We start from the raw sequence: 26,770 nt of genomic DNA, 5'->3' as shown, positions 1-26,770 counted from the left end.
AATTCACATTATTTACACCAATCCTTCATAATGATTGTTTTTTTTTGCAGTGGCCGCCAGGTTCAAGGCCTTTAAGAAGTACACGTACCACTACACCACGGAGAGCAGGAACGGGGTGACGGGAACCTCCAGCCTGAGGAACGGACCCAAAGTCACCTGTCAGGTAACGCTGTGTCCTCATTTCATCACTGTCTGAACAACACCCCTCCCCCCCTCCCCCCTATGTCCCTCTCTCTGTTTGTGGGACAGCTGCTGTCTCTGTTGTCCCCTCCTGTCCTCTAGGTGGAGATAGAGGTCCCCCACACACATATTATTATTATTATTAACTAATTGACTGCCAGAGTTAAACATTGTCTTATAGTCCCCTTGCCAGCAAAAACAGCGATTTTACTGTACCTTTGAAAAATCACGGGATATTGTCTGTGATTGCCATCCTCAAGGAGATGGGCTTACCAGGGCTTTACCAGGGGTGCACATAACTTTTTAGGTCTAGTATTCAGAAGAGCACCTGGAGATGTGACTTGATGCGCAACAAATAAATGGTCCCGTCCCGTTCTGTCAACGGGGGGAGGGGGGGGGGGGGGGTGCTGCGACGCTCTGCTTCCAAATTCCGCCGATTTTCGTTTTTTTTTCTCTCACACCGTTTGGTGAACCCCCCAAGGTTGGTGTCCTGTGCTGTGCTGCTTTTATCCGCCAGATTTGGGACGTTCACGGCATATTTTGCACCATCACGGTGCGTTCATCATCGGTGACGAGTGCCTCTAACAGCCACTGCTGGCTGCGTGCACGCAGCGAGGCGATGCGAGGCGACGCGAGGCAACAATCACACAATCACGTGCAGCGTGCGTCCTCTTCCCCTCCGCCTAATGGCTGTACATGGGGCAGACGCATGCTTTAGGGTGATTGTGTGAGTGTGGCTTCAGGAAGTAAATTCCTAGCCTCGATCTCCAGGCTTTTATTTTTTAGTTTTGCTAAAAAATAAAAGCTTGGAAATTCCTGTCCCAGCTGTTGGTACGCAAAAGAGCCTCGCGTCGTCTGATGTGGTGCGCATTTTTTATTTTGGGTGCGCATGCGCACCTGCGCACCAGTTATGTGCACCCCTGCTCATTACACACACTAGAATCGGGAAAGAGAAAACATTGGCCGGTTCTCGAATCCTCCATTTCCAGAGAGCTATGGCGGTTTGAATGTGGCTTGTTTTTAGAAAAACAAGCAGAAAAACACCAGAAAGCTGAGAAAAATTGACTTTTATAAATCCTTTAATAACAGTTAATTTGCTTATTAGTTACTTATTAGTTTTACTTTTTTGGGGGGTATTGTTACTTTATTTCGGTTAATTCGGTACGAAAGATGTACTAATAATATATTCAATATTATCATATGTCCTCCAGGTGGAGATGGAAGTCCCCCAGACATGCAGCTTCGTCCTCCACACCAGAGACTGTGTCCTCAGTGAGGTGTCCTCCATGGACGACCAGGGACAGCCCGTCTACAGCCAGACTGAAGACACTGAGGCCTTCAAGACAGCCATGGAGAAGTTAGTGGGATATGAGTTATTTATTGTCTCCGCCAGGAGAGCCTCAGATCACCGTATTGTCACGTGTCACGTGACAATACGGTGAAATAGTGTGATCTGATTGGCTAGTGACATATAAGGGGCTATAAATACATGTGTCACTTGCCTCTTTCAAAGTGAGGTAAGACAGGAACAATCACGAAATGGCTGAGAAATGGCGGATACTGTAACAATTGGACGGATAGAACAGTTATACAGTAACTCCAGGTGGGGATACCAGTTTTATCCAACTAAGGTTTGGATAAAACAGACGGATAGGACACGGATAGGACACTTGTGTCATGTTACTATGACACAGTAACATGTTCTAATTAGAACATAAGAAGTAGAACATTCCCAACATTCCCAACACAAGTCTGCTGGCGGAGACTTGTGCTCCGAGGAGCACTTTTTCTAGTTATTATTATTATGTCTTCTTTGGTTGTTGTGTCATCTCCGTTGTGTCCTTCCTATCGTCTAAGTGCAATGGTGGAAAGTGCATTTACTCAAGTAGTTTAGGGGTAATTAAGGCCAGACAGGACCCGGGCCGACTCTGTGCCGTTCAAGTTGCATAACGATAGGCAGAGAATAGTAAATGTAACCTTCTGGTGTACTAGTCATGTTTTAATGGAAAATGAAAAGGGGTTTTATTTATACGTGTTTGCCCGGAGCTTTGCCTTGTTTTTCTGTCCTCATCGATATGGGACAACACAAGGAACGGGGCAGCGGACCCGTCCTTATCGGAGGTGGAAGCTAGTTGTCAATATGCAACGCATGATGCAGGAGCCTGTGTCTCATAAACAGAGTCATTCTATGATAGGTTGGGTTCAGATCAGTTCAGGCTGTGACCTGGGTGGTATGTCATCTCTGTTGTGTCCTTCCTATCTCGCTTCTAGTCTAAGTACAATGGTGGAAAGTGCATTTACTCAAGTACTGTATTTACGTAAAATGTTTAGGCATTTTTAGCGGCGCTAGCCGCTCTATACCTTTAGGTATAGAGCGGATCCTGCTCTATACCTGACTTTGTCCGTGTGCGTACGTCAACGTTCTGATTGGTCAGGTGCGTATGTCAACAAAGTGATTGGTCAAGCTTCACGTGACACGTGGCTATAAACACATTATAAACACATATCGATGACAAAATGTATCAAAGGCGCCGCTACCTTCACACAGGGTGTGATTTTTACTGTACTGGAGTATTTCCAATTTTCAGTACTTTTACTTCTACTCCTCTACATCTCAGAGGCAGAGCCTGAATCTTAGTGGTTCTTAGTGACTCTTAGTGGTTCAGGCTCTGCTTATACATTACTCCTGCTCAGCACTTTACAAGACAACCATTTAAGAGCAGGGAGATATATGCGTCTATAACAACACCTGTTGTTAGGGGGGGGAACAGAGCCCTTAAGGCCAGCGGTTCTCAAACGTTTTCATGTCAAGGACCCCCAAATTGACACTTATTAGCCCGCGGACCCCCATTTCAAAAGATATACCAGGGACCCCCATAAGAGAAGATTTTTTTTAGGGCTCTAGCAGTGATTCTCAACCATTTTAATTTCAAGGATCATCACCAGTTTGACATCCATTAGAGGCTACAGAGAGACACCCATTTAATGGCATTTCTATCACTTGGACCGCAATTTATATCGTAAAATCTATGTCAATGTAACTCTGAGAGTGTACAAATCGGGTCCATTTGGTTCCATTTGTACACTCTCAGAGTTACAGACCCATAAGGGTGCATTTGGTGCCTAATCTATCATTTAGCTGGGGACCCCCTGGAACTCCCTCAAGGACCCCTGGGGGTCCCCGGACCCCACTTTGAGAACCAATGCCTTAGGGAAAGCAGAAAGCCTACTGGTGGTGCTGGGAGCAAACAAACGCTCAATTACAACATTCAGTGGCAGCGCTGACAGCAAGAGGAAGTCAATGAATCAGGTTTAAATGGAACGCCAATTTGGTCAGCTGCTTGACACGTCACACACACATGTCCCACACAGAGCTGCACATGCGTGTTAACCTCTCCAGTGCGTGCTATACGCATCAGTTCTCATTTCCAAACACATTTGGAACCAAAACAATAAAACAACAAAACAACAAAATGAAAATGCCTTCACGTTATTCACCGCCATCTCTATTCTTGGCATGTTTAAAAAAAAAAAGAGAGACAATATCTTTCAAAAACATTTTTATTTGTCAAATAGGGCTTAGCCAATTAAAACATACACTTTTGTCGTACATCAAATGGACCGGGAACGCATCTGTGTCATTGTAAGATTTATTTGGTTATTCAAACATAGCAGATCTACAAGCTCATAGCGCGGCACTATGAGCTTGTAGATCTGCTATGTTTGAAAAAATGTGAAAATGTGTGCAAATCCAGTTCCATGGACCTCCTAAAGCAAAGATTTGAGTTACAAATTATGAGCTTGCAGATCTGCTATTTTTGTATAGCCAAAGTATAAAATAATGGTTAACGTGGTTAAAATCTAATCTAATGACACTGATGCGTTCCCAGTCTTAACACTGTGTGTGTGTGTGTGTGTGTGTGTGTGTGTGTGTGTGTGTGTGTGTGTGTGTGTGTGTGTGTGTGTGTGTGTGTGTGTGTGTGTGTGCGTGTGTGTGTGCTTGTCCGTGTGTGTCCAGGAACTCTCTCTCGTTCACAGCAGAGCATGTTAAAGACGTCAGGCTGTTCCCTGAACCTGACGAGACGGTCAACATCCTGAACATAAAAAGAGGACTGGTCTCGGCTCTGATCGTTCCTGTCATGGACCAGGAGGACCTCAGTCCCATGGTGAGACTCTCTACAAACACTGCTTCTCAATGTGGGCTGGGACCCCCAGGGGGGTCCCCACATGATTTGGGGGGGCGACTCTGTGCCGTTCAAGTTGCATAACGATAGGTAGAGAATAGTAAATGTAGCCTTCTGGTGTACTAGTCATGTTTTAATGGAAAATTAAAAGGGTTTTTATTTATACGTGTTTGCCCGGAGCTTTGCCTTGTTTTTCTGTCCTCATCGATATGGGACAACACAAGGAACGGTGCAGCGGACGCGTCCTTATCGGAGGTGGAAGCTAGTTGTCAATATGCAACGCATGATGCAGGAGCCTGTGTCTCTGTGTCTCATAAACAGAGTCATTCTATGATAGGTTGGGTTCAGATCAGTTCAGGCTGTGACCTGGGTGGTGTGTCATCTCTGTTGTGTCCTATCTCACTTATAGTCTAAGTACAAAAGTGGTGGAAAGTAACTAAGTACATTTACTCAAGTACTGTATTTAAGCAAAAATGTTTAGGCATTTTTTTACTGTACTGGAGTATTTCCAATTTTCAGTACTTTTACTTCTACTCCTCTACATCTCAGAGGCAATATCTGCTATTTTCCAAAAGATTTGTATACATCTTGAACACTCGTGAAATAGCACATTCTGCATAATGAGTACAGTAGGAAAGAGTAAACTGCAACAGTAGTTTACTTTGTGAAGATGACTTTTATGTCACACACAGTAATAGTCTCTCAACTCTCTCCAGCCAGAGTGCTGCCTCACACACACACACACTGTTCACATGCTTCCATCACACATTCTGTGCAAAGGAAACTTGTACAGCGTGAACGGAAATGACGAACAGACGACAGCTTCCTCTCTCTCAGCTTTCAGGAGGTGTAGTTACAGACTGTATATACTGTACATAGCATTGAGAGATTGTGGAACAGTTGTCTGGCTGCGTGAGATTATACTGTCACACACAAGTGGTCTTTATATCAACTACTGTGGCAGCCAGGAGTCTCACACCAACATGCAGACCAAAACATTTCTCTCTAAATGATCATCTAAAAAATGTCTAAAATATTTCTAAAAGAGCAGATCTACAGTACAAGCTTGTAAAAAAAAAAAGCATTTGAAACGTTCTCTTCTCACCTACAATGACACGGTGTTATAGATAAAGGACTTATCAATTGAAGGTAATGAGTATTGGGTAACAGACAGTTCACACAGTGTTATAATAGCTTTCATGTAGGTCATGTAATCTGTTTGAGCTGTCTTATCTTCAGTGACACAGTTACCTTACAGATCTCTCTCATAACAGGAGTCGAGCTGTACAAAGAAGACTAGACACAAGTTACCTCACATTTTTTACTTGAGTAAAAGTATCAATACTGGCACTCTGACATTCCTTGTGAATAAAAGTGCATTAGAAATAAAATGTATTATTATTGTTTATTATTAATACTGCAATGTAGAAATACTCTGTTACAAGTGATAGTCCGGAATAAAAAAATGTACTTGAGATAAAGTACAAAAGTAGTGGTATCAAAATGTACTTAAAGTACCAAAGGTAAAAAAGTACTCATTATGTAGAATGTCCCATTTCACAAGTTTTGAAAATAGCAGATCTACAAGGTCACAATGGGTCGCGATGCGACGCATTGTGAGCTTGTAGATCGGCTATTTTCAAACGGCCTAAATGCATACAGGGCTGAAGTGGTTAATGTATGTTCTGTAATAATAATCAAAATCTACAAAGTAACTAGTAACTAAAGTTTTAAAATAATTGTAGTGGAGTAAAAGTATACTATTTGCCTTTGAGATGTAGTGGAGTAGAAGTGAAAGTACAGAAAATTGGAAATACTCCAGTACCTCAACATTTTACTTAAGTATAGTACTTGAGTAAATGTACTCAGTAACTTTACACCACTGGTTACCTTACAGAGCCCTCATAACAGGAGTCAAGCTGTAATCAGATTAGTTTATCTTCATATGTATCTTTATGACAGCAGGTTGGTCAAGCTGCTATAAAAAAGACATTTTTCAGTTTAACTGACGCTCTTGCAGAATGACTGAGAAGGAGTTCTAATCAAAGTGATCAAAATGACCAGGGAGGAGGGTCAAATCACATGTCACGTGTCAAGTGGGTTAGGACAAATAATTAAAGACTAGATAAATGGTAAATGGTGCATTTATATAGCGTTTTTATTCAAATCGCTTTTTCATAGATTCTGCATTACATTCACCCATTCATACACACATTCACACACACATTCATTCACACACGCACGCACGCACGCACGCACACACACACACACACACACACACACACACACACACACACACACACACACACACACACACACACACACACACACACACACACACACACACATTCACACACACATTCACACACCGATGGTAGAGGAAACCATGCAACCTGCTCATCAGGAGCAGTTAGGGGTTCAGTGTCTTGCTGAAGGACACTTCCACACTAACTCTGGGGGAGCCCACAGGGATCGAACTGGGAGTCTTGCTGTTCCTAGATATATCTAGGTTTGTTTGGTAGCCTAATGTCTATAGGACCACCAAGCACGAGACACAGGGATCAGTTTAAGAAAGTTTAAAAGAGACTGTGTGTGTGTGTGTGTGTGTGTGTGTGTGTGTGTGTGTGTGTGGTGGGGGGTGTTAGTTCGAGAGAGAGAGAGAGAGAGAGAGAGAGAGAGAGAGAGAGAGAGAGAGAGAGAGAGAGAGAGAGAGAGAGAGAGGGGGGGGGGAGAGAGAGAGAGAGAGAATTGATCAGTTTCAATGTTCTAGTGCAGTGGTTCTCAACCAGTGGTACGGGGACCACCAGTCCTTTAGGAGTAAAGAACTGTTATTTTGATCAACGTTTGCCTGTTGTCTCTCCTATGGAACCAACGTCAACACAGCATGGATGGAATTGTGGACAAAATCTTATCCAACGATGACAAAATATTATTATAATATAATATAAGTTTTAGGTTCTGAGGGTCTAAATCTCATCAAACGGTGTTTCCGTGGCTCAAATGCCCAATAAATAAATAATGGACCTTCATATGAAAAGGGTTGCTGTCTTGTTTCATCAATGTCAATGTGTTGTTGTCTTTAACTCTCATATCTCTGTGTGTGTTTTTCTTCCTCAGAGCACGGTGCACGGGCTGTGTCCCGCAGAGCACCGGGTCAAGTCCAGGAAGGACATCGCCACAGACGTGACGGTGTCCCTGGACATGTCCCAGTGTGACCAGTTCACCAGCAGACCTCTGGCCAGCAGCCCCGTGGCTCTGCTTCAACAGCTGGTAGGAACCGGGCCTCCACCACCTCAATGTTACACATAGATACATACATAGACCAGTGGTTTTCAACCTTTTTCGCATCAAGGACCCCCAAATTGACAAATATTAGCCCAGGGACCCCCATTTGAAACGATATGCCAGGGACTCAACCATTTAGATTTCTTGGGGGGTCCCAATCTACACTGTGTCACCATCATCAGTGTTCATGTAACTCTGAGAGTGTACAAATGGAACCAAATGGACCCGTTAGGGTCCATTTGGTTCCATTTGTACACTCTCAGAGTTACAGACACATAAGGGTCAATTTGGTTCCTAACTATTAATTTGGCTGGGGACCCCCTGGAACCCCTTCAAGAACCACTGGTTGAAAACCCCTGACATAGCCAGATAAACTGAACACAAAAGGTTCGGAAACTTAAAGGACGACTTCACCGATTTTCATCCTATCTTCATATAATTGGTCCTCACTAATACTCATGATAAAATGGTACCATTTTTTTTCTACTTGGTCTGTGTCTCATAGGAGGGCTGTGGACAGTCCAGAAACCCGTCTACCAGTGACATCATCGTTCAGCATGATTTTTTTTCCCAACAGGATTTCACATTTCTTATTTAGATTTTTATGAACACGAGAACAATGGCTTCTTTTATTGCATTGCAACTTTCCAGGAATAGAAAGCCAGCCGTTTCTATTAGCTTGGATTCCCCATTGATGATGTCACTGGTAGACGGGACTCTGAACTGTCCACAGCCCTCCTCTGAGACACAGACCGAGTAGAAAGAAATGGTACCATTTTATCATGAGTATTAGTGAGGACCAATTATATGAAGATAGGTTGAAAATCGGTGAAGTCGTCCTTTAACGTCGGTCGATTATTTCTCCCCTTCAATAATACCAATTGGTATTGTGTTTTATATCATTTATATCGTTGATTAGTCACCTTTACAACGAGGTATGATTTGTAAGGATCGTGCAATCGTGGAACGAGTAACACAGCTAAACGTGTGGGTAGCGCCTCCAAAAAATGTGCCAAAACCCCCCAATATGCTTCTGTTGGTAATCGCTCTTGTTTTGAGCGACCTGCCAGCGACCTGACTGACACCTGAACATGGGTCTTGCAACTTTGTTGAGTTTGTGTGTTGATGCTCCAAGCAGCAACACTGACCACCATGGAACGATGCCAGGTTTGTCCCTTCAGGATAATACCCATGGTGCAACAGGGCAAGTGGAAGCTGGTGTTCCGTTATGCAGAGTGACAGAGCATTATTTAGTCTCAGCCCTGGTACCATTTGCAGGCAGGTGTGTGACTCGCACCTGAGTACTCATTCTGCATAATGAGTACTTTTACTTTTCGTACATTTTGATACCAATAGGTACTTTTACTCAAGTATTTCTACATTACAGTATTGATACTTTTACTTAAGTAAAACAATTTAGAACTTTTTCCACCACTGGGAAACGTTTAGTTTTGTGTGTAATGACAAATGACGAAGTCATGCTCCGTCCTATGATAGTGTCGCGTGTTGAAAATAGCAGATCTCCAAGCTCACAACTAGTTGCATCTGTGACTAGTAGTGCAGCTTGTAGATCTGCTATTTTCTGTATGCTGAAGTATAAATCAGACTGAACACAGAAAGTACAATTAGCACCATCTTCTAACAATGTGATACATATTTGCTTGAAGCTATACAGCTTAGCATAGAATATTAAGCCTACTCCCCACTGATGTCAGGACAGCAGAGTCACTGATGTCAGGACAGCAGAGTCACTGATGTCAGGACAGCAGAGTCACTGATGTCAGGACAGCAGAGACACTGATGTCAGGACAGCAGAGTCACTGATGTCAGGACAGCAGAGACACTGATGTCAGGACAGCAGAGTCACTGATGTCAGGACAGCAGAGTCACTGATGTCAGGACAGCAGAGTCACTGCCCATCTTTCGCCGCAGGCTGAAAACCCACCTCTTCAGGAAACACTACCCTTCCTCTTTGTCTTGCCTAGTTGTTGACTAGTTGTACGAACTCTTGTTTTATTGTTTTATTGGATCTTGTTTATTTGAGACACTTATTTGTTTTAGCTCGTGCTCATTTGATTTTCCTATTTTGTCTCATCTGTTTAAGACAGTAGGAAGCTGATATATTGCACTTAATGCTTCTGGTGATTAGTAGTTTTCGTTCCCTACCTATGTTGAATGCACTTATTGTAAGTCTCTTTGGATATATGCGTCTGCTAAATGACTGTAATGTAATGTTTCACACCTAGAATGTGAAACATTACAATTTAGAACAGTTTCTTATCTTAACGCATGTTGAATGAAGCTATACTGGTGCATTGGCCACAGTGGATGTGGATGTGCAGTATTATGAATCAAAAGGATGTGTAATATCGAATACTAAATGAAGTCAGACAATCTTAAATCCTTTAATCCACTGTCCTAAACCTCCTGACTCTCTGGCGGGGCGGTCACTGTATTTGAGGCTCAAATAGACAACAAACCATGGAAAATGTTTCAGAATGTACATTTTCCAAACATTACATAATGTTGTGTTTCTGTACCTCCAGCATCGTCCTCTGTCTAAGCTGATCAGAAGCTCTCACCAGTGCAGTTATCAGTTTGACAACAGGAGGAAACACATGACCTCAGTGGAATGCACAGAGAAACACCTGTACCTGCCCTTCTCCCACGAGTAGGTCACCTTCTCTCTCTCTCTGTGTGTGTGTGTGTGTGTGTGTGTGTGTGTGTGTGTGTGTGTGTGTGTGTGTGTGTGTGTGTGTGTGTGTGTGAGTGTGAGTGAGTGAGTGAGTGAGTGAGTGAGTGAGTGAGTGAGTGAGTGAGTGAGTGAGTGAGTGAGTGAGTGAGTGAGTGAGTGAGTGAGTGAGTGAGTGAGTGAGTGAGTGAGTGAGTGAGTGAGTGCGTGCGTGCGTGCGTGCGTGCGTGCGTGCGTGCGTGTGTGTGTGTTAGTGATGCGCGGGTTGACCCGTAACCCGCGGGACCCGCGGGTCAACCCGCGGCGCGAGTGGGTCAAGTCAGAATTTCGGAGAATTTTATGCGGGCTGTGGGTGAGCGGGTCAGCCGCTCTCACACGCAAAAAAATGAATAAAATCACATGCTCTTGTTTTGTCTTTATTCCTAATAAGAATAAGAATAATAACAATAAAACAGTTTGAATATACTTGGGGATTCTTTTCTAACCATGATTTTACAGAATTAAAAAAAAATCGCGGGTCGCGGGGCGGGTTGAGCCATAGATTTATATATGGGTTCGCGGGGCGGGTTGAGGCGGGTTGGGTTCCGTCGCGGGGCGGGTCATGAAAAAACCCGACCCGCGCATCACTAGTGTGTGTGTATGGGTGGGTGGGTGGCTGAAGTGGTTCATGTATGTTTGGTAATAATAATCAAGATCTACAAAGTAACTAGTAACTAGTAAGTTTTCACATAATTGTAGTGGAGTAAAAAGTACAATATTGTTACAATGAGATGTAGTGGAGTCATGTCACTGTGCCTCACAGGGACAACGGGATCTCCTCGGTGATCACCCAGACTCTGACTCTACAGGACAACGCCAGGATCAACAACAGAATCTTTGGTAAGAAGATGTTTCTGGACTGAATAATAGATCTGAACTGGAACTTCAACATCGTCACCTTGCTAAATTAATGGCCTAAGTCATTTTTTGAGGAAAATTATATTTTTGCCTAAGTCAGCTCCTCATGACACAAGGTCACCTCTGGTAAAATGGACTAATTCTCCTAATAGAAAAGGATCATGCTGTTCACTCCCCATTTAGTATAAAGGCCTAACTCCCTAGTGTGACTTAGGCCAAAATAGGCTTTTTTTTTGGCTTAAGTCACATGTTTTTGTGACTTAAGCCAAATGATTTACTGATTTAGGCCATTTTGTAATTATTTTTTCTTTTTGTTTTGGTCAGATTTAATCCTATTTAAACCTATTTAAATCTCTTATGTTACATAACTGACATACAGTGTTATGTCTATTTAAATAGTCATAATTTGTTATAAACATTTTGGGTGAAATAATTAAGAAATATCATATAGTTTTGTTTTGGATCAGGTTTTTATTTTTCCTGAAAAACTTTTAAAAAATGACTTGGGCCATTAGTTTAGCAAGGTGACAACATAAAAACCGTGTGGAACGTGTGATCCATCTCCAGGGTCACGCCAGCGATGCCAGTCAGCATAACAAGTGTTAATTTTGTCCACTAAAACTATGACGTAAAATGTTGGTAAATAAAAACGTAATATGAACTAAGCTATGATGACTAAAACTATCACTAAATATGTTGACAATTTTGTCAACAAATAAAAAGCTAGAGTAAAATGTTAGGGAGGGAACTAGTGGAGAAGAGATCCAGTATTTATTTCTGGTTGCACGTGGGTGTCACGCTCCAAAAATAGCAGATCTGCAAGCTCACAACACGTCGCAGACGCGCTGTGAGCTTGTAGATCGGCTATGTTCGGCACACAGCTAAGTACAGATCGGGCAATATGACCGAAATACATTTTAGTCGACTAAAATCATATCGTATTTTGTCAATTAAAACTAGGCTAAAACTAAAACATTTCAGATGACTAAAATGTGACTAAAACTACACAGAATTTGACTAAAACTAAATCAAAATTTGCTGTCAAAATGAACACTAGTTAGCAACACCCGTGATGCAACAAAGTATAAATGAGTCGCTTGAACCCATATATTCTGGAGGAGGCTGACAGTCAGCGAAGATATTTCTGTTTGGTTATTTCCCGCAAAGATAAGATAAGATAAGACCTTTATTGATCCTGTGAGGTAAATTCAGTCACCAAATAGCCAAAATAGCCGATCTACAAGCTCACCAAATAGTCACCAAATAGCTGATCTACAAGCTCACCAAATAGTCACCAAATAGCCGATCTACAAGCTCACCAATAGTCACCAAATAGCTGATCTACAAGCTCACCAAATAGTCACCAAATAGCCGATCTACAAGCTCACCAAATAGTCACCAAATAGCCGATCTACAAGCTCACCAATAGTCACCAAATAGCCGATCTACAAGCTCACAACGCCTCGCGCTGCGAGGCGTTGTGAGCTTGTAGATCTGCTATTTCCGGCAAAGAGAGGGGGGAAAAAGAGGTACAGAGTGAAAGTTTACTTTCTATTATTAGAAACCGTATTGTCGGTTTAAGTGGTTAAATGTCTGAAAATAACATGAAACCAACATCTATGAAAAGCTTTAATCTGCAACACAAGTTTATGCAATATATAGTGGGGGGTCCCTGCTCCGTCTCTCTCTCAGAGAGGGGGTCCTTGAGCTGAAAACGTTGAAGACCCCTCCCTGGTATAGAGGGAAATACTAGCAGACCCAGTACAGAGCCCTGGGGGACCCCGCTCAACTTAATTATTATGTTATAGACTGTATATTATTATACACTGACAGGATCGCTCGCCAAAAAAAAAGATATTTTTTGTGTGTCCTGTTCGAAATGAAGTGTTATTTGCTGTGGTAAACCTTCCTGTGTGTGTTTGTGTGTGTGTGTGTGTGTGTGTGTGTGTGTGTGTGTGTGTGTGTGTGTGTGTGTGTGTGTGTGTGTGTGCATGTGCGTGTGTGTGTGCGCACAGAGGTGGACCCCCGACACATGAAGCCTCTGCACCTGGAGGCCCCTGAGGACAGAGCGGCGGTCCAGAGCAGAGAGGCCGCTGTGGGGACGGTCCAGGAGCTGCTGGGTCTGGCAGACGGCTCACAGGGTCAGCAGAGAGCCGGCCTCTTCCACAGGCTGGTCACACAGCTACGCTCCCTGACCAACCAGACGCTGAGCCACACGGTGGCAGACATGTCAGCCATGTCTGACATGCTGACCTGGCAGGTAGGGAGGTGTCACCATTACACCGTTTAACCCATTAAGACCTGGCAGGTAGGGAGGTGTCACCATTACACTGTTTAACCCATTAAGACCTGGCAGGTAGGGAGGTGTCACCGTTACACCGTTTAAGTTGACCAGTAATTTGTCACACAAATAATTGAGGTTAACGATTTCATTCATTTTAAATGGTGTTAAAATTCCATTTAACATTGGAACATACATAATATGTTCTGGCAAAGAGAAATTACATTTTATCATTCATATTATGAATAAAAATGGAATTTCTGTTTTCCTGGAAAAGTTTTGAAAAATGTATTTACATTTTTCAACATGGAAACAATTATGACGAAAACATTGTTATGTAATAATTGTGACAGGCTGGCAGGTAGGGATGGCCATTTGGACCTTTTTTTTTAAGTGTAATGTTGGCGGTTAAGCAAGGGATAATCAATGGGGAGAAGGTCATTATTGATAAATAAACCCGGACAGGGTGATTAGACCATTAGCGATTATACAGTATGACGCTGAAGGGGTTTATTTCTCAATAATGGCCCACTCCCCATTGACTATCCCTCTTATTACACAGCTACTTTATAAAGAAATTAATAAATTGACCCAAAAGTAACAAAACAAAGGATTTCATTGCCTACGATAGTGAAAGTATTAATTCATTTATGCCAGGTGTGTCCAGTGTCCGGTTTTGATAAAATAAAATCAATACTACTGCATCATCTATTTCTAGCTTAAAGTGTTTTCAAAAACATTCTTGAGAGCAATGTTTTGTTATAATATAAATAAATATGTGTTATAATAATATGTTTACATGGCTGTCATGTCGGATACGGCACAAAATCTAGCAACACAGATGTTATGATGTATATGAGCCAGGTTCTCTGAGTCTATGAATATATAATATTTACTGATATAATATCAGTAAATGTTCTGTTATTGAACGCTAAACGGTTGATATCACACATCTGAACCGTCCCATCCTACCCATCAGGCCTTGCTCCAGTGCGGTTCCCCAGAATGCACCAGCGTGTTCCTGCAGCAGCTGAGGACGGTGGAGGGTCTGTCCCTGGGGGGCGACGCCCTGGTCTACGGCCTCAGCCTCCAGCCGGACCCCACGGCCCACCGGGTCAGAGACATGCTCTCCATGGCCCAGTACAGGCAGAGCAAAGCCATCATGTACGCTCTGGCCAACACCGTCAAGAAGTAAGTATAAGGGGCGAAGGGAACGTTGACGTGTAATGGCATGTTTAAGGCCAGGCAATGCATAGTACATTACACACAACTCTAAGCATCTTAACACAGGGGTCTTCAACAGGGGGTCCTCAGAGTTACTACAGGGGGTCCGCCAAATCTTTGTGTGATAAGATTTTTTTTTTTTTACCTTAACCACTTGAACCCTAGCATCCCTTTTCTGAGGAGAACTTTTGCCAAAAATAGCCGATCTACAAGCTCACAACGCCTCGCGCTGCGAGGCGTTGTGAGCTTGTAGATCGGCTATTTTTGGCAAAGAGGCTATAGGTGTAGAGGGAAAAAAAGAGCAGACCAAGTAAACAAAAAAGGTTTAATCTGAAACACAATTTTATACGATATAGAGGGGGGTCCCTGCTTCATCTCTCTCTCAGCTAGGGGATCCTTGGCCTGAAAACGTTGAAGACCCCCTGTCTTAACACATGGGGTGCCAGAATTTTATAATAACAGAATACGTTCGGTGCCTGGATTCTCACCGTTGCGTTCCATTGTGCTGTTTAAAGCTGTAGACGCGATCCACGTCACTTTTTGAAAAACAGTATATGTACGGTTTTGGCACTCAATGTGTTAAGCATCAAGACACATTATGAAAGAACATTTGAATATAATAATAAAATAAATAAAAAAACAGTGGAAATAAAACAGAAGAGAATAAAATGACAGTGCAGAAGAATGAAGAAATAAAAAAACAATGTTGTTATTCCAATCTATCCTTTATTTCAATTTTCATCAAACTATTCTCCTAGATCAGGGGTTTTCAACTGATTTTGACCCAGGGACCACCACCCTGACTAAAAGCAACCTGGGGACCACCACTATTGTGTCGGTGGTGCCCACACACTAGTGGTGGGGGGGTTCATGCACCATTTTACACTGTTGGTCCTGCACCGGCCGTCCAGTAGATGTGCCAGTCTTATTTTTTCTATAGGGTTCATGCACCATTCCATGGGTTAAGATAATAGCTATAATATCAATACAATATCTAGTAAAACACAGTGATGTTGTTAGGGTTTCAATGAAGTCAGTCCTGGGACTCACTGGTCATTTGAATGAGTCCCACTGATCTTAGATTAGATGTTGATGTTGGCCTATTACACATTGAGACCTGAAGCCGGTTCTACATGTCTCCTAAATCCCAACAGTTTTCTGAAAAACATATGTTTCTATATCAGTGGTGCTCAATCTTTTTCATGTCAAGGACCCCCACAATTATATGTATTTGGCCGTGGACCCCCAACAAAATATGTTGTTCCAGAGACCCCCCAGAAGCAAAGATTTGAGTTAAAAATGTTCGCTTTAAAAATATATATATTCAAAGATTTTCACGATTTTTCAAAAATAGCAGATCTACAAGCTCATAGCGCGGCACTCGGTGCCGCGCTATGAGCTTGTAGATCTGCTATTTTTGAATAGCCCAAAGTGTAAAATAATGCTTTTTAGCTCAAATCTAAAAATGACACAGTTCCAGGTCTTAATGGCTTTTAACAGAGCAGAAGCATAATTGCCTTGATGCGTATAATAATAACACTAACGAGCACCAACGAGCATCAGCTGAGCACTGAGACGCACACCTGCCCTCTGCAGTGCTCTGTCTATGGAGTCTGTCTCATTTCTCTCCAAAAGCCCTTGAATATGATGGAATATGATTAAGGATTACTGTGATTGGTAAGCTCACATTTCGGCTAATAATACAAATAAGAGAATAAAAGTATACACGTTTTTAATTTAGCTATATGCTTAAAGGTAGGGTAAGTGATATTTTTTGGTTAAAACAAAAAGTATTTTGTTAAAAGGTTAAAGCTCTATATTGTGATAGTTAAGCAATATTACACGAGAGGGTGTGCTTTACCGTCATTATTGGCACGACAGTGATGCGGTCAGGAACGAGGCGCCAGCCGAGTTCCGCCAGCATCACTGAAGTGCCAATAATTAAGCAATATTACACGAGAGGGTGTGCTTTACCGTCATTATTGGCACGCCAGTGATGCGGTCAGGAACGAGGCGAAGCCGAGTTCCGCCAGCATCACTGAAGTGCCAATAATGTAAGTTAAAGCACACCCTCGAGTGTAATATTGCGATTATACAACAGTTACCAACAAAACACATCCAAAGGTATTCATATTGTGGGGCAATTAATAATAAAAATGTTTCGCTATTGTCCGTTTCCCTGTAAAGAGAAGAGTTTTTGACTGAGAGACATTAAATAGTCCCTGTAGCAGTGCTTTGAGTTTGAGGCACCGTCTCATCAACACAGCTGAGCTATCAATGCTTGCGCAGTGGAATGAATTCCAGTAGGCTGTATGCCCCGTCGTACGACCGTGTCACGCGGCCAAAATAACTGATCTACAAGCTGACAACGCGTCGCGATGGCGATGCGTTGTGAACTTGTAGATCGGCTATTTTGGCCGCGTGACACGGTCGTACGACGGAGCATATAGCCTACTGGACTGTTAACGAAATGGGAGTCATTTTACTTTACACAGGAGGATATTTATAACCTTCTAACCATTGATCAACCGTAAATCCACCAAATTAACAACATAGTCCATTTTGCATAGCTGTTTGTTCTCCGGTGGCGGCGGTGGGTCAGGCTACTGTCTGTTTGTTTTCCTACCGTGGGACAGAGTGACTTCACAGCACAGCTGTGCCATATAATGGTCTAATCAGGTGCGGACTGGACTGCACTGCGGAGTGATTTATTAATGTGATTAGGCCCGTGCTATGATGCTGGTTTGAAGCACGGCTAGAAAGCTATTTCAACCAATCAGATCGCTTGGTCGGAACTACCTGTTGTATAATGTAAGGTAAAGTACACCCTCAAGTGTAATATTGCGATTATACAACAGTTACCAACAAAACACATCCAAATGTATTCATATTGTGGGCCAATTAATAATAAAAATGTTTCGCTATTGTCCGTTTCCCTGTAAAGAGAAGAGTTTTTGACTGAGAGACATTAAATAGTCCCTGTAGCAGCGCTTTGAGTTAGAGGCACCGTCTCATCAACACAGCTGAGCTATCAATGCTTGCGCAGTGGAATGAATTCCAGTAGGCTATATGCTCCGTCGTACGACCGTGTCACGCGGCCAAAATAACTGATCTACAAGCTGACAACGCGTCGCGTTGTGAACGTTGTTAACGAAATGGGAGTCATTTTACTTTACACAGGAGGATATTTATAACCTTCTAACCATTGATCAACCGTAAATCCACCAAATTAACAACATAGTCCATTTTGCATAGCTGTTTGTTCTCCGGTGGCGGCGGTGGGTCAGGCTACTGTCTGTTTGTTTTCCTACCGTGGGACAGAGTGACTTCACAGCACAGCTGTGCCATATAATGGTCTAATCAGGTGCGGACTGGACTGCACTGCGGAGTGATTTATTAATGTGATTAGGCCCGTGCTATGATGCTGGTTTGAAGCACGGCTAGAAAGCTATTTCAACCAATCAGATTGCTTGGTCGGAACTACCTGTTGTATAATAATCATTGCTATAGAGTGTTTGTTCAGTAACAGGAGTCTCCCCGTCTCTCCAGCTCTTTAATAAACACAAAATACATTTTTCGGTAGGTGTCAAAATTTCAGCCAATCAGGAGAAAGTACCCATTTTTAAGCTTAATTTGTATAGTGTTCCAGTTCCAATTTTGCCTGCTCATTTCTTAGTGTCATCACTTCACATTTCACTTGTTTAATCTGTATCCTGATTGAGTTCTCTGTCCTGGTTGGATACAATTGGAAATGAAACTGAAACGAAAATGCATTTTCTGTTTAATAAAGAGCTGGAGAGACAAGGAGACTCCTTTTACTGAACAAACACTCTATAGCAATGAGTACTATCACAATATAGAGCTATTTAACAATTATTTTAACCAACGCAAATCACTTACCCTACCTTTAAGTAATGTTCATCTCACTAGCTCAGTGTGCTGTTCTTTCTGACAATGTTTTTAATTGTAATGCTTCAAAGTTAAAATATATGATACATATCTTGAATAAAGCCAGTCTTAGGTCAATATTAAGTGTAATTGCAAGACATGGCCACTAGAGAGCAGCAGTGTGTAGCCGAGCCACAGGCAGAGCAGAAGCATGATGTTGCTCATCATGACGTGTTTGTTTCTCCTCTACAGCAGTCAGTGATTCCCAAACTGGGGGGTCAGGACCGAAAGGGGGGGGGGGGTCCCCAAATATTGTTTTGGGGGTCCCCAGATGATTAGCTTTATTGTGCAACATTGTTTTCTCACACAGTAAACAAACCAACATCCATACAGGGTATCTGCACATTTCTAGAGTTACAATGTAATGACTTTTAAGTAAGAAAGAGGCAAACATTGTGGAAAATAGCAGATCTACAAGCTCACAACGCCTCGCAGTGCGAGGCGTTGTGAGCTTGTAGATCTGTTATTTTCCACAATGTTTATCTGTGGAACCGAGTCAAACTAAATATAATGCCTCAACTCTACAATTCCATGTGCTTGTCCGGGTGGGGGGTCCCCAGTTCAAATATGATTATTTTGGGGGGGTCGCCAGTTCAAATATGATTATTTTGGGGGTCACCAGTTCAAATATGATTATTTTGGGGGGGTCGCCAGTTCAAATATGATTATTTTGGGGGGGTCGCCAGTTCAAATATAATTATTTTGGGGGGTCGCAGCCTGAAAAGTTTGGGACCACCTTGGTCTAGAGCAGGGGTGGGCAACTTTGTAGATGTTGAGAGCCACTAAGTTTCCACACTCACTCTGGGGGGCCACATTGTTTATCGGCACTCTCGCCAGTAGTACCCCATTACTCAAAAAGCCCATAATAGTCACATGATGAAATTAAAGCAGGTCTGCTCTTTTTTCCCTCTACACCTATAGCCTCTTTGCTAAAAATAGCAGATCTACAAGCTCACAACGCCTCGCAGCGCGAGGCGTTGTGAGCTTGTAGATCGGCTATTTTTTGCTAAAGTTCTCCTCAGAAAAGGGATGCTAGGGTTCAAGTGGTTAAGGTAAAAAAATAATCATATCACACAAAGATTTGGCGGACCCCCTGTAGTAACTCTGAGGACCCCCTGTTGAAGAGCCCTGTTCTATACTGCATATACTGTGATGGTGAGGAGAACCAGACATTCTGCTCAGCAGAACTTATTGTTGTTGTATTTCTGCAGGTTCTATGACGGTCAGGTGACCCCAGAGGTCACAGAGGTGTCACAGTTCATGGAGTCTCTGGTGGCAGACTGCTCTGTGGAGCCTGATACATCCTACCTGGCCCTGAGGGTACCACACACACACACACACACACACACACACACACACACACACACACACACACACACACACACACACACACACACACACACACACACACACACACACACACACACACACACACACACACACATTACATTACATTACATTACATTACAGTCATTTAGCAGACACTTTTATCCAAAGCGACTTACAATAAGTGTATTCAACATAGGTAGGGAACGAAAACTACTAATCACCAGAAGTCTGAAGTGCATTTCCTGCAAAAACAAGCAACCAAGAGTATACCTAGCGCTAAGGTAAAAGTGCTATATATCAGCTATCTACTTTATTAAACAGATGAGACAAAAATGGCAAAATCAAATGAGCACGAGCTAAAACAAATAAGTGTATCGACTAAACAAGATCCAATAAAACAATACAACAATAAAACAAGAGTTCGTACAACTAGTTAACAACAAGTAGGCAAGGCTAAGAGGAAGGGTAGTGTTTCCTGAAGAGGTGGGTTTTCAGCCTGTGGTGAAAGATGGGCAGTGTCTCTGCTGTCCTGACATCAGTGTCTCTGCTGTCCTGACTTCAGTGTCTCTGCTGTCCTGACATCAGTGTCTCTGCTGTCCTGACATCAGTGACTCTGCTGTCCTGACATCAGTGTCTCTGCTGTCCTGACATCAGTGTCTCTGCTGTCCTGACATCAGTGTCTCTGCTGTCCTGACATCAGTGTCTCTGCTGTCCTGACATCAGTGTCTCTGCTGTCCTGACATCAGTGTCTCTGCTGTCCTGACATCAGTGTCTCTGCTGTCCTGACATCAGTGACTCTGCTGTCCTGACATCAGTGACTCTGCTGTCCTGACATCAGTGTCTCTGCTGTCCTGACATCAGTGTCTCTGCTGTCCTGACATCAGTGACTCTGCTGTCCTGACATCAGTGACTCTGCTGTCCTGACATCAGTGGGAAGTTCATTCCACCACTGTGGGGCCAGAACAGAAAAAAGTCGTGACCGTGTCGATCGACCAGAAGGACCGTTGAGTGGCGAGGGAATCACACACACACACACACACACACACACACACACACACACACACACACACACACACACACACACACACACACACACACACACACACACACACACACACACACACACACACACACACACACACACACACACACACACACACCATAAGTATTCAATGATGTGTGTGTGTGTGTGTGTGTGTGTGTGTGTGTGTGTGTGTGTGTGTGTGTGTGTGTGTGTGTGTGTGTGTGTGTGTGTGTGTGTGTGTGTGTGTGTGTGTGTGTGTTAGTAGAAGTGTGTTCTTCTAACCCCCTCATGTGTGTGCCCTACAGGTCATAGGGGTCATGGGCTCTGCCCTGCAGGACAGCACAGGTCTGGTCAGAGCTCTGCTGCAGTGTGCCCGGAACACTGACGCTCCTCTGCTCAACCAGAAGGCTGCGGTCCAGGCCTTCAGGCTGATGGACATCCATGAGGAGGTACAGTAGATCACAGTAACATCATTATAATGAGGAGGTACAGTAGATCACAGTAACATCATTATAATGAGGAGGTACAGTAGATCACAGTGACATCATTATAATGAGGAGGTACAGTAGATCACAGTAACATCATTATAATGAGGAGGTACAGTAGATCACAGTAACATCATTATAATGAGGAGGTACAGTAGATCACAGTAACATCATTATAATGAGGAGGTACAGTAGATCACAGTAACATCATTATAATGAGGAGGTACAGTAGATCACAGTAACATCATTATAATGAGGAGGTACAGTAGATCACAGTAACATCATTATAATGAGGAGGTACAGTAGATCACAGTAACATCATTAAGCTCAAGTAAATTATACTTTTTTTTGTTTACTTGGTCTGCTCTTTTTTCCCTCTACACCTATAACCTCTTTGCCAAAAATAGCAGATCTACAAGCCCACAACGCCTCGCAGCGCGAGGCGTTGTGGGCTTGTAGATCTGCTATTTTTGGCTAAAGTTCTCCTCAGAAAAGGGATGCTAGGTTTCGAGTGGTTATGGTAAAAAGAAAAATCATATCACATAAAGATTTGGTGGACCCCCTGTAGTAACTCTGAGGACCCCCTAGGGGTCCCGGACCCCCTGTTGAAGACCCCTGCTGTAAACTGGGGGGAAAAAAAACTTTTTTTTCTTTTCTTCAAAAGGGCACTTCTGGTCAAGAGGGCAAAGGGCAGGTGCTCTAGCACCACCTAGAGTCTATCTGTGCACGTCCCTGAAACCTAACAAACCCAAAATTCTATCATTTTAAAATATATATAGTATGTTTAGCCAGTGGTAGAAAAAGTACTCAAATGTTTTACTTAAGTAAATGTATCAATACTGCAATGTAGAAATTCTCTGTTACAACTAAAAGTCTGGTATTCAGAATTTACTTGAGGAAAAGAACAAAAGTATTGGCATCAAGATATACTTAAAGTACCAAAAGTAAAACTACTCATTATGCAGAATGTCCCATTTCTATATAAACATCTTTTGAAGATAGCAGATCTACAAGCTCACAATGCGTCGCATTGTGAGCTTGTGTAGATCGGCTATTTTCAAATGGCCAAAATGTATACAGGGCTGAAGTGGTTAATGTATGTTTTGTAATAATAATCAAAATCTACAAAGTAACTAAAGTTTTCAAATAATTGTAGTGGAGTAAAAGTACAATATTTGCCTCTGAGATGTAGCGGAGTAGAAGTAAAAGTACAGAAAATGTGAAATACTCCAGTAAAGTAAAAAAAAAAAACACACCTCAAAATTGTACTTAAGTACAGTACTTGAGTAAATGCACTTTAGTTACTTTCCACCACCACTGCTGCTGTGCATGCTGCGTGGGTTGCCAGGTTGGAGCGGGTCTCATGGAGGTGTACCGCGAGGGCCAGGGCTCCGTAGACAAGCGCATCGCCGCCTACCTGGTGCTGATGAAGAAGAGGCCCGGCCGGGCCACGGTGCAGGAGGTGATCCGCTCCCTGGAGGACATGGAGGGCCTGTATCCGGAGCGTTACCTGGTCAGCTTCGTGGTCTCCCACCTCAACAACATCCTGCTCTCCACAGAGCCACAGCTGCAGGAGTGAGTATAGCACAGCAGTGGGGATTCTGCACAATTCCGGCTTAGTCATAGTCTTTTAAATAAAACTCCATTTAGTTTTAGTCATAGTCTTTTAAATAAAACTCCATTTAGTTTTAGTCATAGTCTTTTAAATAAAACTCCATTTAGTTTTAGTCATAGTCTTTTAAATAAAACTCCATTTAGTTTTAGTCATAGTCTTTTAAATAAAACTCCATTTAGTTTTAGTCATAGACTTTTAAATAAAACTCCATTTAGTTTTAGTCATAGTCTTTTAAATAAAACTCCATTTAGTTTTAGTCATAGTCTTTTAAATAAAACTCCATTTAGTTTTAGTCATAGTCTTTTAAATAAAACTCCATTTAGTTTTAGTCATAGTCTTTTAAATAAAACTCCATTTAGTTTTAGTCATAGTCTTTTAAATAAAACTCCATTTAGTTTTAGTCATAGTCTTTTAAATAAAACTCCATTTAGTTTTAGTCATAGTCTTTTAAATAAAACTCCATTTAGTTTTAGTCATAGTCTTTTAAATAAAACTCCATTTAGTTTTAGTCATAGTCTTTTAAATAAAACTCCATTTAGTTTTAGTCATAGTCTTTTAAATAAAACTCCATTTAGTTTTAGTCATAGTCTTTTAAATAAAACTCCATTTAGTTTTAGTCATAGTCTTTTAACCAGCGTTTAAAGGTAGGGTAAGTGATATTTTTTGGTTAAAACAAAAAGTATTTTGTTAAAAGGTTAAAACACTATATTCTGATAGTAATCATTGCTATAGAATAGAATTAGGGATGTCCGATATTATCGGCCTCCCGATATTATCGGCCGATATTAGCATAAAAATTGATATCGGGAAAATATCGGTATCGGTTTTTGAAAAAAATTTTTTTTTTTTTTTTTTTTTTTTTTTTTTTTTGCTTTATAAATAAGTTACAGGAGTTCTTACTGTATATGGTGTGTGTGATATGAAATTTGAGCTTACCCTAATCACAATAATCCCCGCATATATCGGTATCGGTTGATATCGGTATCGGTAATTAAGAGTTGGACAATATCGGTATATCGGTTATCGGTAAAAAAGACAATATCGGACAACCCTAAATAGAATAGAATAGAATAGGCTTTTATTTGTCATTGCACACAAATGCATACACAGTTGTCACAACGAAATGACTAGGGAGCTCCCATGTACCCGCAGTACACACACAACATACAACAATACAACACAGAGTATAAAGTGCATGGTGATATTTAAAGTGCATGATGAATAGAGAAACAGAAACCAATAATAAATGATCACAGTCCGGTTGAAATGCATATGAGGGGGGACAGTCAATGTTCATTTAGCAGACGTACTGCGTACGGAAAAAAGCTGTTTTTGAATCTTGAAGTGCTAGCACTGATGGACTGGTACTGGGTGCCGCGCTATGAGCTTGTATATCTGCTATTTTTGAATAGCCAAAGACATCTAAAGTGACACAGATGCGTTCCAGGTCTTAATGGATTAAATAAAACTCCATTTAGTTTTAGTCATAATATTACTCACCTGAAACGTTTCGTTTTTTAGTCTAGTTTTAGTCGAGCAAATCATCTTATAGTCGACTAAATCTACAGTTGATTTAGTAGACTTAAAATGTGTTTTGGCAGTGCCTTGATGTCGTCGTAAATGGCTGATTTTACACTTGGTTGCGTGCTGAAAACAGCAGATCTACAAGCTCACAACGCGTGGCAACGCGGCGCTGCGCGAAACAAACTGTATCAAATATGTGACTGACTATCATAAACGATACAGAACCTCCTCCCTGACAATATTGCCGAGAAAGTTTGTTTATTTTTGTACCACAATTCTTATATTAGACGATTCTAAGATGACCCAATGTTATTCTCCATAGAGACATTACTTCCACAACCCAAAGGATGAACGAGTGATTCAGATTCAGATTCAGATGACTTTATTTATCCCCGGGGGGGCAATTCAGTTTCTACAGATCTCACCATGACAAGACATACGTAGAACAACAGTAAAAACACGAAACAGAGAACGCTCAGATTGATCGACCTAGTACATTGTACATTGTTCCTTGTGTTAAGAGTAGAGCAGCAGTGCTTATAAAAAGACATAGATATATGTAATTCAAGAACACACAGTAGAAAAAAGTACATAATGTGCATATACATAGTGCAGGTTTTTAAATAGTTGCATACTGTCGTTGAGGTATACACACATCAATAAATAAAAAAGGCACTTCAGTTATTTATTTATCAGCATTTAGCAGCCGAATGGCTGACGGAATAAAGGACTTGGAGTAGCGGTTTGTACTGCAGATAGAAGCTCTGTATCGCCGTCCTGACGGCATGAGGCAGAAGTTAGAGGACAGGATGTGGTCAGGTTGGTCTATAAGACCTTTTGCCTTCTGGACCACTCTCCTCTTCCAGAGAGTGTTCAGGTCATTTTGCTTGACTCCAGTGATTTTGGAGCAGACTTTGACCATGTTATTGAGGCAGTTTCTGTCCTTCACAGACAAACCGTTAAACCAGCATATAAAGGAAAAGGTTACGAGACTCTCAATATAGGACCTGTAGACAGTGCACAGGATGGTTTTTGACACTTTAAAGGAGTTGATTCTCCTAAGTAGATATATTTTCTGTTGGCCCCGCTTAGCGAGAGACTCAATGTTTTTGTCAAACTTGAGGTGGGAGTTGAACGAGTGACATCAGGACTTCTGTTACTCTATTACTCACTTTGTGTTTCCCCTTTCTTCTCGTCCAGAATCAGACACTACATCGACGCCGATTTACCCGACCAGTACCGCAACGCGGACGTTTACGGCCTGTCCGTCAACTACAGGCTGGACACGGGGCTGGGCTCGGCGCAGGGCAACGCCATCTTCGATTCGGCCAACCACCTGCCCAAGGAGCTGATGCTGGAAACCACGCTCAAAGTGTTCGACTACAACTACCACGTCTTTGAGGTTTGGGTTTTGGAATATAAACGTGTGACATGTTGGGCTGATGACAGGTTTTTATTTTCTCTGTTTTTCTCCCTTTTTCTCACTAATTTAGTCGTTATGGCAATGAATTCCTCCCCACATACATGTCTGTGTTGTCACTGCTGTTGTATAAATCAGTGGTTCTCAAACCTTTTCATGTCAAGGACCCCCAAATAGACGCTTATTACCCCACGGACCCCCATTTGAAAAGATATGCCAGGGACCCCAATAAGAGAAGGTTTTTATGGCTCTCTAGCAGTGATTATCAACCATTTTAATTTCAAGGACCCCCAGTTTGACATGCATTAGGGCTACGGACCCCCATTTAATGGCATTTATACCTCTGGGACCCCAATTCATATTGTAAAATCAATGTTAATGTAACTCTGAGAGTGTACAAATGGAACCAAATGGACCCAACGGGTCCATTTGGTTCCATTTGTACACTCTCAGAGTTACAGAACCATAAGGGTCCATTTGGTTCCTGTCCATCATTTAGCTGGGGACCCCCTGGAACCCCCTCAAGTACCCCTTGGGGTCCCCGGACCCCACTTTGAGAACCAATGGTATAAATGGTAAATGGTGCATTTATATAGCACTTTACATAGATTGTGCATTACATTCACCCATTCACACACACACGCACACGCACACGCACACACACACACACACACACACACAC

The 26,770-nt window shown here is 42.2% G+C and overlaps 1 protein-coding gene across 1 annotated transcript in view; it reads left to right on the top strand.

Moving 5' to 3' along the window:
- apoba (apolipoprotein Ba) overlaps positions 1–26,770 on the top strand; it is a gene marked incomplete at both ends in the record, with an annotated part of 66,293 nt that overhangs the window by 6,000 nt on the left and 33,523 nt on the right. The window contains 12 exons of the mRNA XM_084044708.1: positions 51–163; positions 1,392–1,590; positions 4,219–4,346; positions 7,482–7,634; positions 10,196–10,320; positions 11,144–11,220; positions 13,254–13,498; positions 14,499–14,710; positions 19,903–20,011; positions 21,350–21,493; positions 22,878–23,104; positions 25,869–26,070. Coding sequence (XP_083900834.1) covers positions 51–163; positions 1,392–1,590; positions 4,219–4,346; positions 7,482–7,634; positions 10,196–10,320; positions 11,144–11,220; positions 13,254–13,498; positions 14,499–14,710; positions 19,903–20,011; positions 21,350–21,493; positions 22,878–23,104; positions 25,869–26,070 — 1,934 coding nt within the window. The remainder of the gene's footprint in view (positions 1–50; positions 164–1,391; positions 1,591–4,218; positions 4,347–7,481; positions 7,635–10,195; positions 10,321–11,143; positions 11,221–13,253; positions 13,499–14,498; positions 14,711–19,902; positions 20,012–21,349; positions 21,494–22,877; positions 23,105–25,868; positions 26,071–26,770) is intronic.

Source organism: Gymnoscopelus microlampas (assembly GCF_963454915.1).
Source record: "Gymnoscopelus microlampas genome assembly, chromosome: 20".
Taxonomy (NCBI): domain Eukaryota; kingdom Metazoa; phylum Chordata; class Actinopteri; order Myctophiformes; family Myctophidae; genus Gymnoscopelus; species Gymnoscopelus microlampas.
This window is presented reverse-complemented; position numbering and strand designations above follow the sequence as displayed.